Source organism: Rosa chinensis, chromosome 3 (assembly GCF_002994745.2).
Source record: "Rosa chinensis cultivar Old Blush chromosome 3, RchiOBHm-V2, whole genome shotgun sequence".
Classification (NCBI taxonomy): Eukaryota; Viridiplantae; Streptophyta; class Magnoliopsida; order Rosales; family Rosaceae; genus Rosa; species Rosa chinensis.
In genome coordinates, this window is record NC_037090.1 from 12,931,564 (window position 1) to 12,947,892 (window position 16,329).

The 16,329-nt window shown below is 37.3% G+C and overlaps 1 protein-coding gene across 1 annotated transcript; it reads right to left on the minus strand.

Moving 5' to 3' along the window:
- Positions 1-1,203: 1,203 nt before the first annotated feature.
- On the minus strand, positions 1,204-4,619 carry LOC112192674 (receptor-like cytoplasmic kinase 176). Its single transcript, XM_024332519.2, has 6 exons — positions 4,157-4,619; positions 3,468-3,757; positions 2,984-3,119; positions 2,709-2,851; positions 2,478-2,601; positions 1,204-1,989 (listed from the first exon to the last, which is right to left on the minus strand). Exons 1-6 carry the CDS (start codon positions 4,206-4,208, stop codon positions 1,526-1,528), a joined length of 1,209 nt encoding a protein of 402 aa, XP_024188287.1. The 5' UTR covers positions 4,209-4,619; the 3' UTR covers positions 1,204-1,525.
- Between the last annotated feature and the right edge of the window lie 11,710 nt (positions 4,620-16,329).

Consider the following 16,329-nt stretch of genomic DNA (forward strand, 5'->3'; position numbering starts at 1 on the left):
GCAATTGGTGTTATAATATATATACAAGCAACTACGTCAGAAACTTCTACCTTCTAATTTGTTCTTCTCTAGCTGTTATCGATTTCGGTACGTTAGAAACTTCCACGGTGTAATTCCTTCTGGTTTTGAATATTGTTATCAACGAGAAGAATTTCATAGCATCTATAGACTATAGTGTATTTCGCCTTCGCTCAATTTCAATTATGCATTTTCGCTCCCTCATATATATTTGGAAAGTAATCAAATTGCTGATGTACTGACTAACTTTAGGCTCTTGTGGTATTACTTGTTTAGATTGCCTATGTGCTTATTTAATCTTACTTTCACAAAGCTGTTTTTCGGCACTTGTCAATTTTCGTTTTCGTTTTCGTTTTCGTTTTCGTTTTCGTTTTCGTTTTCGTTGATTAATTGATAGTTTCTCTAGTTTCTTCCTTACATTAAATTGGACTCGTTCTTCCGAGGTTTCATCATGAAACCTTAGTTCGTCAATCGTCATCATAATCTGTAGCTGTCTACCTACTTCAAGGTCATGATTTGATTAGAAGATGTCCAATTTGGCCAGAAATTAGTACTAAACTTCTATACGCTAATGGAACATAAACTAATATGATTAATTTCCAAACACGTCTTGTGGCCTTCAGGCAACTGGCAATTGACTTGAATTTAAATTAATTCAGTTAGCTGGTCAATGAAGAAATATAATTAGTTAGACGCCTTAATAGTTTAAGAAAGCTTGGATTAATTTGTTGCATCACTTGGTAGAACAAGTCTATACGCCCTTCTGTCTTAATTCTCAGGAAATGACAGGGAGCTGTATATCCTCATTGGGAATTAAGGTCCTTCTAGATATATGCCTGAAGGTGAGACCAAGGTAGCCTTGATCTTGTTTGAACTTTCGAGCTGTGTCATGGTTCATCAGTATCAAACGTTTCAGTGTTGGGTTTTGTTAATTAATTTCGACCACATTTGGTAGGGTCGTGTTTTGTTTATTCTTCTTTGATTAACGGAGAAGGGGGTAACTGAACTTCAGATCCATCCGACTTCAAACAAAGTGAAGAGAAACATAACGGCATTGAGTGCATCACACTAAAATGGAATGCCAATGAGGCTAGCCATTACTTCTGTATTTCAAAAGAGTATAGTATTTGATAGGTAATTCTCAAAATTCCTGTGAAAGAAAGAAAGGTGAAGACTATCTTCTCAAAATTGAAATGAGATGGGCCATATATACATTGACAGTGAAGTTCTACAAGGTCACACGAGTTACAAAGGAAACCAAAAATACTCTCTGAGCATCACGTACACCAGATGTCCTGGTTAAATATCCACATTGTTTTTTCAAGTAACCAGAATTCCATAAAACATTTGTAAGGTAGGCTCAAATACATTCATATATACACAATCACTACATACTTACTACTCCAACAATCTTGGGTATGTACAATTTAAGCTCTCATGACTTGACATAACACTTTCCCTAAACCTGTACTTCAAGTAATATCCGCGGCATGGAAACTTTCTCCTGTCAAGCAAAAAGTGGGTTTGCAGAAGGCCTTGGATAATTAACAGTTACTCTATTGGGAGCATCATTGGTGCTGCTTCTGTGAGACCTAGGTGCATTATTAGAAAGTCCATTACTAGTTGCATGGTGCTCTTTCTGAGTACCTTTGGGCATGTTCTTTGTTGTGTCCTGAAGCTGCTCCAGTGTAGTTACCACTTCATTCATGTCCGGCCTGTACTTAGAATCAGTAGAAAGACATTCAAGTGCTAGGTTCGCAGCCTTTTGGGCTCGATTGAATGAGTATTGGCCTTCAAGTCGAGGGTCTATAACACGTAAAACTCGCCGTTTGTCAACCAGGTACGGTTTTGCCCATTCTACCAGGTTGTGTTCACCAGTTGGCCTGTTCCTATCTATAGCACGTCGTCCAGATAACATTTCTAGAAGAACAACTCCGAAGCTGTATATGTCACTCTTGGCAGTAAGATGACCTGCCGAAGCAAATTAAAGATGCAATTAGTGATGAGCACCGACTGTAGGTCTGTCCTATAACATACAAGTCTGTAAATTGTAGCCACATCCCATCATATGCCAAAAAGTAAAAAACTGACAGATTCGTTTTAGGCGTTTAATGCATATTTTCACAAGTATCCCTCGTATAATCAAACGGAGAAAACTGGGCATTAGAGAATACTTCATTGGAAGCAACTACTGGTTTTTGACCCACGCCTATTCACTTTTAAGGTTGATAATGAGTGCAATAGGCTAGAAATTCATGAATTTAAAGGACTGCTGTCCTTCAAATTTCTTAAACAGAATGAGGTAAAACTTTCCATTACTTGGAACAAACTAATCATTAGCTCTGTAAGACTACAGTAGTACACCTTCTCGAACTGAAATATCATCCGAAAGATAAAGAGAGAATGGCTTGTTTCTAAAAGCCAAGATAAAAATAAAAAATGAAGTTTTAAAGTAGTACCTGTGGCTAGATACTCAGGAGCAGCATATCCTTGGGTTCCTATGACCCTAGTAGAGACATGGCTTTTGTCGCCAGTTGGTCCATCCCTCGCCAGCCCAAAATCAGCCAGCTTCGCATTGTAGTTCTGAAACAAAAGTAAAACAAGGATTGAATGAACCCTGAAACTTGGCAGATCCAACCATATTGAATTCGAGTTAAATGCAGATTGAAATATGCCAATGAGTTACCTACCGAGTCAAGCAAAATGTTGGCAGACTTGAAGTCACGATGTATGACTTGTTGTTCAGCATTGTGCAGAAAGGCAAGTCCCTTTGCAGCACCAAGGGCAATTTTCATTCGCAGGGTCCAAGAAAGAGGCTGAAAGTGAGTACTTCCTGTTGAAATAGTAACCAATGCTTCAATATAATGACATAATATAAAAAATGCAGTAAATTTTCTAGGAAGGAAACTCCGAAACGTTCAAAAATGATTGTCATTTGCCACTATAGAGGATGCTAGGAACTCACTCCTGAATAGATGATTTTCCATGCTGCCCTTAGGCATGAACTCATAAACCAGGAGCCGGTGCTCATCCTCTAAGCAATAACCAATCAATTTCACAAGATTAGGATGCTGTAGCTGTCCAAGATAGTTGATTTCTGTCTGTGCATCCAAAAACCTTGAATTAGTTACTCCACTAATGCTCCGAAAACCATGCCAATCCTAACTATACAATGTTGCAATGCAAATTTCTCCTAATCTTACAACTTACAAGCAATATGAAATGCACATAATTCTAACTATAGCTGTCCAAGATAGTTGATTTCTGTCTGTGCATCCGAAAACCTTGAATTAGTTACTCCACTAATGCTCCGAAAACCATGCCAATCCTAACTATATAATGTTGCAATGCAAATTTCTCCTAATCTTACAACTTACAAGCAATATGAAATGCACATAATTCATGCCATAAAAACTAATGAAGATGAAAAGGAGGTAAATTCCACTTACCAACCATTCCTTGTGGCCCTGGAAACCATCTTGGTTGAGTCTCTTCACAGCAATTACCATGCCAGACCCAGCCTTGGTAGCTATAAGTGTACTTTCATCGATCCAACCTTTGAAAACGGAACCAAAACCGCCATCACCTAGTACACTATCGGGACGGAAGTTTCTTGTAGCATTTTTGAGCTCACTGAAGCTGATACTGCTCAAATTGCAGGATTGCAAAATCTCCCCCTCACTCCGAGGAGTTATAGGCATGGAGCTCGATGAGGCCTTGCTGCTTGAACCATTGTATCCTACAGAAAAAGCAATTGGACATTTCACCAAAGACTCAGTCAGAGCTGAAAACATACTAAACTTTCTATCAGTGATTCAATCCAGTTCATCACCAAAACAAGTTCACAAAACAAAACCTCGAATCTATATCTATCATGGTGTTACCAATTTGATAATCCCCTAAATTCTAAAAGTACAACCAAGTATACAAGATAGGGGAAAATAAGAATTTATCAATCACTATTAAAGTAGCTAATTTAGAGACTTGGCAACTAAATCAAGTAGAACTTGCAACTCCTAGCATTCAAAACCTGTAAAATTAGCTCTAATCTAGCAAACCCTTCAGGAACTAAAGACACAGTCTTTTTCTGAGTGAAGCAATAAACAAGTTGTCTCCAAAAGAAGAACACTAACAATACCTGTATTAGAAGGACTTACAGACTTGATCTTGTTACTCCAGCAAATCCCCATCAAAACAAAACTTTCCCAGTTCTCTCAAACACAAGTTCACAAACTTAAACAAAACAAAATCTTGACTTGAATGAAACCCAAACGCAAGACCCTTGAGAAAAACAGAGAGATCTACTGCCAGAGTGATATTTTGTTTTCTGGGCACAACCACACAGAAAAGGTTACACCTTTTGATTCACAGGGATCCTAGCTACCCATAGTTGACAGTAAATGATTTGCTTTTTCGGTTCCCTCCTTTGTTTTTCTCTGCGTTTGGATATTTGGATGAGAAGCGAAGCTAGCAAGAAGTTGAGAGAGAGTTAGAAAAGGGTGTTGTGCGCCTTTGCCATTGGAGCTTCCTGCAGGTCGCCTTTTTAGACCTTCGGGAAGGACAGAGGTAAAGACGGTTGACTTGCTTTCTAGCTTCTTTGTCTTTTGCTCCAACTAACGCACATGGTAACATTTATAATTTGGAATGTATCATTTTGAACAGTTGGAGATTTGTTCTTATTGAATTTGTCGTAGAATTTTCTCATATTAATTACTGAAGTAACTGGATATTCGAAATTCTCTGTTTTTGACCAGTAGGTACCGCTAATGCAGAAACATACATATGTGTAGCCAGACAACCAGTAATGGACACAAGAATGAATCTTTCTGTTCTGTTAAAGGAAAAAAACGAAGAGTGAGTTGTTTATTGGTGAAACTGTGAAAGAATGATAAATTATAAATCTCACATTGAAAATCATAAATTATAGTCATGAGGTTGTGACTTGATGCAAACAAAGGATGTAAGAAAAAATAAATTTTAAGCATAAGGAGAAACAAACCAATATCAATGCCCTCTTAGGATAAAACAGTACACATGTAAGTGTAAATTAAGGTTGTTACTACTAGGAAGTAGGAAGAGGTCATGGACTCATGGGGGATTCCGTGCACAATAATTGTTAGGGTTGGGATACCTGATCAAAAGAAGAGTCGAGGAATTGACCTAAAAAAAAAAGTCGAGTCAGTCGTCAAGGTGACAATTGACAGCTCAACGATGCATAGTGTAGAGGGACAACTCCAAGATGCAAAGCAGAGGACGTAAAGTTGAAAAGTCTTGATCAAAAGTGTCATAGCCAATGGATCATGATATGAATGTTAGGGTTGTTGTGTCACTTGTGTGACCACACCGTCTCTGTTGTACAAAATGTAGGTGGTTAATACTAAATATTTGGATAAAACCTCACATCTAGTTGAAATGTGATTAAGTTTGAACTAATAATAGTGTTCAGCATTACTGGTGAACCACGTTTGTCTCATTTTTATATGGTATCGGAGTAATAGTTATTATATTCTCATTATGAACACCATATTCTAACCTCTAAACTCGTTTATTTAAACTAAGATTTTAATAAGATGCACTGAATCCATTTTGAGTGTATTGAGTGAAATTGTAACTAGCATTCAAAAAATGAGTTTGCTCCAGTGAATTGACAACGGACGAATAGTTAAAAGTTTCATTTGACCACCAATTTTTTTTAATGTGAAGCTTAAGTGATCATGCATTCTAAAATAAGAAGGAGGCAGTAAAAATATTTTTTTTTTTTAAACCAACCCAAATCGGGTGTCAATTTCATTCAACTTTCATCACAAGCCAAAGTGTCCATTACATACCCTCCTGCTGCCTTTTTTTTTCAGACAGATCAAGAAGTTTGTGGTAATACTCACACGTGGTACATAGAAATAGGTCTACTAATTAGACATTAAATACATAGATATAGCGGAAATCCTCATTTGGTACTACTCCAAAGACGCTAAAGATACATAGAGTGCACAAAAGTGCGTAGCTTCCTAAAGCTAGGAAATTATTGTAAACAGGTAAACTAAATTTAACAAAAAGAAAAGAATTCTAATTGAATTGGGCTAAGGCCTGAAGGTTAGCCCTAGGCTCAAAGAGGCTCGACCAAAGGGCCCAACTCATCTGTGTTGAACAATCCGGACCATCAATCCTGACGCAGCCCAAAGAGACCCGCGCTCTAGCTGTCGTCTAAAAACAGCTCGACCATGCGCCTGATGCCAAACCAGAACTAGTACACCACCATCATCCACCTCAGAGTAGCGAAAAACATAAGACAAATCGGAATCCTCGTATAACCTTCGAGAAGTGCCAACCCCATAGCCCAGCCATATGACCACATCTCCTGTCCAGCAGCGACTCCAGGATAGCAAGTCGATCACTATCGACACTGCTTCCGGTTGGAGCGTCCCTGGACGAGTGCAAGATTTATCGTCGCTGTGGGTTTGTTTTCTCTCTCTCTAGGGAGAAAGTTAGGGTTTCTAAATTTTTTATGGTTTTTTTTTCGGTGAAAATATAAATAGATAATGGAGCGAAACTAATTAGAACTTTGATTTAATGAAGATTTTTTATAGTGGAATTTGGTGGGTATGCGAGCTTGAGTTGCACCAAGTCAGGGGGAAAAGCTGTGACTGACCAAAATAAAGTTGTCTGGAACCCACCACAACAGGGATATCTTAAGATGAATTTTGATGGAGCTTGTGACTTGAAGAATGGGATATGTGGGTGGGCGTTGTCTTCAGAGACCACCTAGGTGGTTTGAAAGGTGCATTGGCTGTCCCACAAGTAGGAAATCTCTCTCCTAGGTCAGTAGAAGCTCTAGCACTTCTCCACGGGCTTCGTTTTGCTGCTCATGTTGGCTTCTCCAATATCGAAATCGAAGGTGATGCTCTCTCAGTCATCAACACATTGCATGATAGTTCGGAGGATCTTAGTTCTGAAGGTCATATTATTGATGAAGTTAAGTTTTTAGTTCAGTCTTTATTTATTTGTAGTAGTCACTTTGTGAAACATGTTGGCAATCATGTTGCCCACTGTTTGGCAAAAGAGACTTTAAAAGTTAGTTCTCCTTTGCTTTGTTTGGAGTCGGGGCCGTTGTGGCTCCATGAGTCTGTCAGTAAAGAATTCCAGTGTGGACTAGTGTGGTCGATCTTGTGTTTTGCAACCATGATGGTTATTTGCACAAATAATTGATCCTTAAATCGTTGTAAGCAGTTCATATTAATGAAGTTCTCTCTTGATCAAAAAATAAAAATAAAATGGTGGGTTTGATGGGTGAGCGTGATTGTTATTCTAATTAATCAACAACTTGATATTTACATAATCATGTACTTCAGGGCTATTCCTTGTCGCCTGTCAGCATGTTTGGCAGATTCTCATTCATTACTAATCAATTTCTATCGATTCCATGTTTTTTATTAGGGCATCTCAACAATGATTAGTCAAATTTAGCTCAGCATTTGCGTATTTGATGGTTTTGTTACACCTTAATTAGTTTATCATAGTAATTAGTTTCTGAATTCTGACCATTTCTAACTCCAATTTGTTTGCTTTTCATCAAATTGGGGTCCCATTTCTCCATTTTTAATAGGAAAGAAAGTTTCATGAATTGTGAGAAGACTCGTTCCTATGTAGAACGAGTTGAATTGCCAAGATTTTATTCGTTTATAATACCGATTTTTCAATTTTTCATTTATAGGATATGATTATTAATGATTCCTTAAACTCGATGACCTATATGAATATGTGATCTATTCTATTGAGGAATAAGTCAATGTACGTTGTCGTTGCTTCTATTTAGAAATCTAGAGCTTCAAGAGAGGCATATATATATTTTAAAGGAGGTATATTTTTCCTTTAAGCTTTAACTCCTCGTACAGTTCCCAAGGATTCGTTACTGAATCTTCAAAGCTATATGCAATAATCATTTTGCTATTTACTAAGTGATTAACTTTCGACAGGTTGATATTAAGATTATTGTAGAAGCTCAATATCTGATAAGTCGTTTTGTTTGTAAAATTAGTCCTACATCTGGGCTAAAATGGTCATAGGCAACTTATGAGTTGATAAGCTCCAAATGGAGAACATAACTCTACATTAGAGAATTTTAAAAAATTGTTATCTGCTACTTATGCACTTATCTAACCGTGTAAGAACTAAGATGCTGTAATAGTTGTCGTTTGACATTATTTTGCACACATGCATAAGATTTTTTTTTTTTTTTTTTTAAGTGAGATGGATCAGAATAGATTATGCAATAACAATATATCTTTTAACAAGACCTAGCTATAAGAAATTGAAATACAACTGGTCTTTCACGTGTGCTTAAAAAATTGTGCATCAATTTTCATGATACCTTTAAAGATATAAATAATTTTGTAACTGATATGTATGCGTATGCTGATTTGGTTCTTTTGCAAAACTAGTGAGAAAGACTTGGTTCTGTGACTTCTATCTTCCATGCCCTTCCGGAGGGAGGCACGCTCGACTTTCAACTTTAACCGCACGAAGTCTAGTTGTTGGGGAGACTTTAGCTTGTAGTTGTAGGCTTGTAGCCTCTTGCTCATAAAGTCATAAGCATTCTTCTTCTAATGGATACTTACAGGTTACAAATAATAGAAGCAAGCAGGCCTCGTTGGGTCTAGATTGATTGAAAAGTAGGGATTGTGGTTAGATCACCGGCCCCCGTTAATTTTGTAAATCAATGTCTGAATCATGTCGGAACCACCACATGGATGGGTGTCCTCCCCGTCACCAAGTCCCATATATCAACGAGTTTCAAGGTGGGTGGACGGCAACACCAAACACACTATCTTTATATATCTTGACTTATTTTCATTGTAAAACAGGTTAAAAGAAAAACAGTTTCCAATAACTTTTGTAGTAAAGTAACTAAGAAAAATACATTTTAAAACTTGCTTATTAAAATAATTTATTAGTTACTTGAACTAAAACTTAGCTAAAATGTAAAGAAGTTTGTTAGAGTTGCTCTTAATTTTTTTTTAATTATTTACAAATGAGTTTATTGTACCCATTTAACTTAATTAATACTTATTTTGTTTCTCAAATATGCATAAAATGTATTACAAATTGTTGTCTGATATGGGATCAGTGTTGGCTTCCTCCTTCGTTATATAAGATTTGGGGTCTAACTTAGTCTAGAACAATTCCATAACATAAATAGTTCAATCTGGATTTATGAAATTGGCAAACGCTATTGAAATTGGTATAAGCTTTCTGGTTTGATGGAGATGAAATTTATCATGCGGTTCATCGTCACATGTATAACACATGTACAATGATATTGTTGCCGTTTTTAGTTGCGAAAAGACCATAAGATACTTTGTTTACATATTCATCGAAGTCTTTTGAGTACTCCTTCATTCAATCCATATAGATTCAATCCATATAAATCTATATGGATTGAATGAGTACTCGGCTTTTTCTCTTCTCGTTCATACACATTTCCCTTTGTTTATACTTCAGGGTATTATCATTTGGGCTCAGGACTTCTCTTTAAACGTTTGGGTCCCAAATTACTAACCCATTAGGTATTAACTGCTTAAAAGTCAAAATGAGTTTGTCTGTCTGGCCCATCCACTCGGGCTTTGATGAATTGCACCTATATCTGTCTCATTTTTTTAATTTTTTTAAATTCTGGATTAATAACAAAGTCATATGCCTTTTTTTTTTTTTTTACTAGAATGCCGAGCATTCATTAATAAAAAGTTTCAATAGAATTTTGATCAAAGGAAAGAAAACAAAAGTATAACAGTGTTTAAATGAAGAAAGGAGCGAATTTGTTGAAAGTGATCTGAGATGTTTCCCTTTCACCGAACCAAGATGGTGAAAAAGTCTGTAACCTATAGTAGCTACTCAATTGCTCAGATTCAGACTCAAACTGAGACGAACCACTCAGGTAAAATTCACACATTATTTTTTCACATCTTCTTTCTCTACTCGTCGATCCCTATACGATATGCAGCTTCTTTTGCACAGTTTTTTTTTTTTGCTCGGTTGTAATTTTCTAATATTTTTACTGTAGTAAGTACCTAGTGCAATAAATCAAGCAGTGTGTTTTTATGTGACAGTTGCAATTCTCTCTCTGGTTTCTCACCACAGAAAACTTCATAGCTTTTTTCAGAGAGAATTTAGAGGTGGGATCAGAGTCAGTCCCCAGTGGGGGAGATTAGGAAGGGAGGAGGAGGATCTCCCTCAATCTTCACGATATTATGTCTCATCCCCCCTGATGGGTCACCTCAGCTGTGCTCGTACTGTGCTAGCAAAACGATAAAGAAACCAGCGACTTTTTGAAACAGTGATTCTTCAACATCTACACACTAAAATGTTGAGTTCTACTTCTCTCTCTTCTGAAATGGGATTCCAAATTTTTTATTTTCTTACAAAAATTTGAGACATGTTAGTAGGTGACAATTAATACAACCCTAGCATACAAAGTTAGCAAATTTTGTTTTTGTTTGACACAAGTGTGAATGGTGATAGACGATTTAAAATCATTGAAAGGTCATAGTGGCGAGATATTTTTTGTCGATATTTTGAGTACTCACAATACCAAGCATCACTTGGAGAGGGAATACATTATTTATGTGGGATTAAGATCCTCTGAAGTTAGATTTCTGCAGTTTTTGTAAATTTCTTAAAATCTTGGCCATCCCAAAAGTCCAATGGTTGATCAGTACGCCACATCATCTTGCATGACATTTTATTTTATACCACACAACTGACGGCAAAACTCTGTCTCTCAGTTCATCTTCAAGTGTACTAACTTCCTATTTCTTTACTTCTTCTGAGATCTTCTTCCCCATAAATGTAGTTTACTTGGTCTTGCCCTATTCTTTAGATCTAAGGATTTGTTAACATAAGTTATTTGGATTGCTGTTCACTTCACGATGCCCGTAACACATGAATAGAGGAATAATCAATTGACCCCAAATTCGTTTGTGTTCTGGTTCAAATTTGTTTTGACCCAGATTCATTTGGGATCTGATGGTTGCTGACCCAAACACATATCTTTAATGCTAACGTTTTGATCATTTTTCATAACTTAAATCACATATTCTTTGTGAATCATATATGAAAACCTTTATTTGTTTATAAAATAAAGGAAGGTGAACAAAATGAGATAGAAGATGCCCAATTCAATCATAAGAGCAGATGAATATTGATCTGCTTGTGTTTCGTTGATGGAGGGCATCGATGGTTTTTTTTTTTTTTTTGTGCGGGAAGAATAAACGGCGTAGTTATTATCAGTTAGGAAGAAAGTTCATAAAGTCATCTCAGCTGATGTGGCAAATTTACCAACCTTTAGATCACTCGGAGGATACAGATTTTATGAACTTTATGATAACTTCACGGCTCCTCACTTTAGAGGAGCCGGATCCATTTATGTGACCTATATATATGATTTACATAACGATACACGTATTTGATGTCCGCTTCATTGAAAGACACCACACAACTTCATACTATAATTATTTATATAATGTTATTCAATTAGTCCCTAACATGTTTTTAGGAGATCATCGAGAGTGTTGTTGATCGTCTAGCTAAAGTTGTGTGCGAGTCCTTTGATATTAACCTTGGGTAGTTCATGAGGCAACTCAACAATGAAATTTCATGACACTTCGTTGAATTAATTAGTAGCCTTGTAACTGTTTCACTTAACCTTTATCTTGCTATATGATGTATATCACAGTGTATTATGATTCAATTTGGAGTTGTCTAGTCCAAATAAGTTGGATTATGCAGAAGTCTATACTATATAATTATTAAGTTTTATCGTATTTTATAAGTGATTGATATATTTGTTTAATGAAGAAATAAGTGAATATAAACTTATCGAATTTTTTGACACTCTAAACATAAGAGGATTAAAAAATATAAACCGATTGAATTGGTATTACTTTATTAAGTTCATTGAAACAGATAATTATGTATATCGGATATTGGTGATTGAGTAATATGAAAATGAATTTTTCTTATACTATACTTCATTAAATGAGAGAATTCAAAGTCCGCATGAACTCATGAAGGGAAAAGATGCGAAACTAGGGATGTAGTTACACGAATGACAACCCAAAACTCTTGCAATCTTTTACATAGTATAAGTGTGCGACTTAATTGGGTGTATTACTTATATTCAGTTGGCGAAGTTACAACCTTTTGATCTCTTTCTCAAGTTATGACTTGAGCTTGAGTCCCCTATAATTGTTTTATTTGTATCATTCTCCCATTTTTTTGCATCATTTTCTTTTCTTCTGTTCTTGTTCTTCTTTCTTTTTTGTCTGTTTCCCCATTTTCTCCTCAATTTTTCTCTTTTTTTTCCATTCTTTTGTTATAACTTTTCTCTTAATATTTCTTAAAAATTTCTTCTCTTAAAGGCAAATCTTGTCTGTTTTTTCTTTACTATTTCCACATTTTTATTATCTCTTTTTTCCTTTAGTTACAATATTTTCTATTACTCTTTCTTCTAAATTTTAGTCTGAAAATCTATTGAATTATTATCGACAAAATAAATAAATAAAATTTCTTACGAGCAAGTCTTAAATTAGCCAATCTCAAAACTGCATCCTGACTGCGTCCCTGGGCAAAATCAGTTCCTCTCATTTGAGATGGAGGGAAGGTTGGGTAAATTTAGTTGCAGGGGGGAGAGAAGCATGTGAGAATTTATGAGATGTGGTGGCAAGTGCGGTAACTGTTTTGTAAGGGTTTTTTTTCCCCTCACTGGCACTATCGACCCCAAAATAAGAGAGAGACAGAGGAGGTGGCCCATACCCGGCCCAAAACGACGTAACTTATCACTGACAGCACTGCCGAGGGGTTTTCTGAGCGGAGCAGAAGGTCGAGTCTCTATCACACTCGTCTCCTTGTGCCGCGAAACCCGGACTACAGTCCCCCCCACCCACTCTAGGCCCACCTCCACCGTCCCCTCTCCCTTTCCTAATCATCACCTCCTCCTCCGATCCTCTGCTGCGCCCCTTCCCTCCTCTGCACTACCCTAGCTAACTCCATCAGTCACCTCAGCTACTCGCTCCGTGTAGGGAACTGGGCGGTGCCGGTGCTAGCTGCGTAGACCATTAAATAGGCTTCTGTCTCTTCTGTGATCGTGACCTACGTAAATGGAATCTGAGTTCTATTCATCCCCATCTCGGAACCGACGGTCAGCTTCAGAGCATGCATGGGTGCCCTCATTATTGCACCCCCAGTATCGTTATCATACAGAACAGGCGTTTATCTCAAGTTTAGAACGAGGCCAACTAAATGTTTACTAGTTATGGGATGATTGCAATTGCATGTTTATATAGCAGCCGGTCCGATGAATAAGCTGATATAAAATCAACAATTATTAGTTTCATTCTTTAGGGTCAAGCAGCATATTCATCATCTTTTATGATTAATGCATAATAATTTTTTAATTTTCTAATCTAACCATTCAAGTTATACAATGTAATACAAACATTAATTCTGTAAAAAAATCAATCAAATTAAAGATATTTTAATTATTCATTTATATGAAGTACATGGACGGTTCATCATAATAGCAATAAGTGTTGTTAGAACAGTCCATTTATTTGATTCTATTATATAATTAAACAATTTCCAATTCAATTGATTTTTTACAGAGATTATCTTTAAATGCTAATTTAAGATATGGACCGTTGGATTATAAATTTATTGAGTGAAAGTGAGTTAATCGATAACATGGGTGAACCTAAAAATTGTTCATATAAAATTAGATAGTCTTTATTGTAGAATTATAGGTCAAAAACATGTGTTGTATTGGTTCTAGGGTGTTTGAAGTTTGCCATTGGTTATAGTAAGTTAAGATTGAGGGTAAAATATTGAGTTAAGATTCCACTAGATGAGATTGGATCTCCTCTAGTTAGGCCTGGGATCGGTTTGGCTTGGCTCGGGAATGAGCCTATAGGGAGACCGATATTGACTTTATAGTCGGCTTGGATCGGTTTGGGATGCCGGAATTTTGTCAGGGATACCGATTGGTCTCGAAACAGATTGATTCTGTACAGTTTCGGTCCTAATCGGTTTCAACAGTTCGCTGGTGTAAAACCAACCATCTTTCATGCAACTGCCTGTGCCTTTTAGGTCTTTAAGATAACCCAACCTCACAAACCCGCCTCTGAAAGCAGATGGACAACAGGCTGAAGGAGCTTTCGAGCGGCGAAGGGACGCCGGCGTCGGTGAGTGGGAGGACTGAGTCTATGGTGTTGATGGAGGATGATGAGCCTAAGGAATGGGAAGCGCAAGTGGAGCTTGGTGTGCTAATCACTTTTGTTTCTCTACTCCAAGGAGGAAATGATCTGAAGCGCATTCGATTCAGGTAGCTTTTTTTCGTTTTGTTTTTGGAGTTGGATCTGAAGCCTAAGACCAACCTTCTTAATCTCCATCTCCATCTTTATCCCCAAGCGATGGTTGACGAACCGTCACATTTAACCAGTTTACCCGTATCCGGATCGATCACGTCCACCCCGGTCATGGCCACCGTCCTCACTCCCTGCCTCAACTTCAGCCTTGCCCTTTCTGTCGCTGGCAACTTATTCCACTCGGGCTTCCACGCGCACGACACCACCACCCTTGCCGTCTCAGTCAACCCGTACCCATGGCTCACCACGAATCCCAGCGACTCAATCCGAGACAGAACCGCCATGGGCAGCGGAGCTTCAACAGTCATGATCTGGTTTCTGCTCGATTCGGTCAATACGATATGCTTTTGACCCATATCGATGCCGACCCATTTACATAGGTTTCGGTACGGTTCGGATCAGGATTCAGGCCAAAAGACTTATCATACCGACCCGATCGGCTTTGGCTCGGATAGAACAGGATCGGTTTCGGGATCTCGGTTTGGAATTTCTAGGCCTACCTCTAGTAACAATAATAAAAAGTATTTTGGAGTTTAATAAGCATTCAGTCGAACCACTGCAAGTGGCCTGATGGTTCTTGCCTAGTTGGGTGTGCTCCCCAACCTAGGTTCGAACCCCAAAGCTGTCAAAGTGGCCAGACACTGTGCTGCAATGTACAGTTGGAACATTTCACATGTGCCAAAGGAGTTTATTTTGGGCCTAGGAAACCTTTAGGTTCTCCTTGACAAAGTAAAAAAAAAATCATTCAATCGAGCCAAGGAGGAGGAAGTGAGATTTAGTTCTCATATAATGTTAAAGTGCACATAAGGAAGAGACCAACAAATTTGAATGTCCACTTTTGTCGCCTTCTTGTTTAACATTTCGTCACATATTTGTTAGAAATTCAAGCAAGATCTCGTACTACAAATTTTGTTATTGATAAGAATTATTTGTCATTTCTTATGTTGAGTGTAATTGTGGGATTCAGAGCACTGACGTGTATTTGTACAAATATAAATGAATAGCTGGATAACATTAAGTATAATTTTTGATATAAAAGAGAAAAATTAACTACAAATATCAAGAGATGAGATCATTAAATAGATGTTGGATCAATCACTCTGTCGGTGCATAAATTTTTTTATATTATATTTTCGGTTAAAAATCATCTCTCACTAATTTAGATCAAGAGTTCAAGACTAAACTACATGCACCGAAATTTCCAAACGATCAGCTCCATAAAACCGTTAAATATATAATTATTTATTCTCCCTAATAACCATCTACATTTGTCTAGAAAATTGAGGATCAGAGTATCAGACTATGGACGTAACGGCGGTAACGCCATTGTAAGAATAATAGTCAACCGCTGAAAAGAAATTGAAAAATAAAATAAAAAATTTGGGAGTCAAAAAGACCACTCATTATTGTTCGCCCATTTGGCAGAGCTTGTCCTCTGAATATATCCTAAAGTAACTAGGGTCCCCTATTATAAAAGACACTGTTTGGGTAAAGCGTCCGATCACCTAAACCCAGTAGACGACACGTGAACGTCATGGCCCGCATCTCAATTATGCAAATCCGGCCGTCGCATGGTACCTTGATTCCCCTGCCCCAGGTTGCATCATCTAAACCCGAATCCGGTTAATTAAGTTAGACCTAATCACGGCTGCAATCCCCTCGCTCGGCTAATCAGTTAATTCTGAATTTAGATTCAATGTTGAATAAATATAATATGACAATTAGAATGCTCTAACTCGAATTGTTTAAATACAAGTTAATTGGCTATCAGAATATATGGCTCATCCCGACCGTAAGTCCTGACTGTCGGTTTTTTTTGGTTAAAGGTGACAGGCAGGTGATTTAAACTTTAACGTTCCACGTCGAAACCGATTTAGCTTTAATACTGGCGGGATTACTC

Bases quoted from the DNA above. Each gene is read 5' to 3' on its own strand.
- LOC112192674 (XM_024332519.2), bottom strand. From the start codon at position 4,208: ATGGGGATTTGCTGGAGTAACAAGATCAAGTCTGTAAGTCCTTCTAAT. The intron at 2,852-2,983 runs GTGAGTTCCTAG...CTATTTCAACAG, and splicing joins GGAAAATCATCTATTCAGGA to GAAGTACTCACTTTCAGCCT. The intron at 2,602-2,708 runs GTAGGTAACTCA...CTTTTGTTTCAG, and splicing joins CCAACATTTTGCTTGACTCG to AACTACAATGCGAAGCTGGC.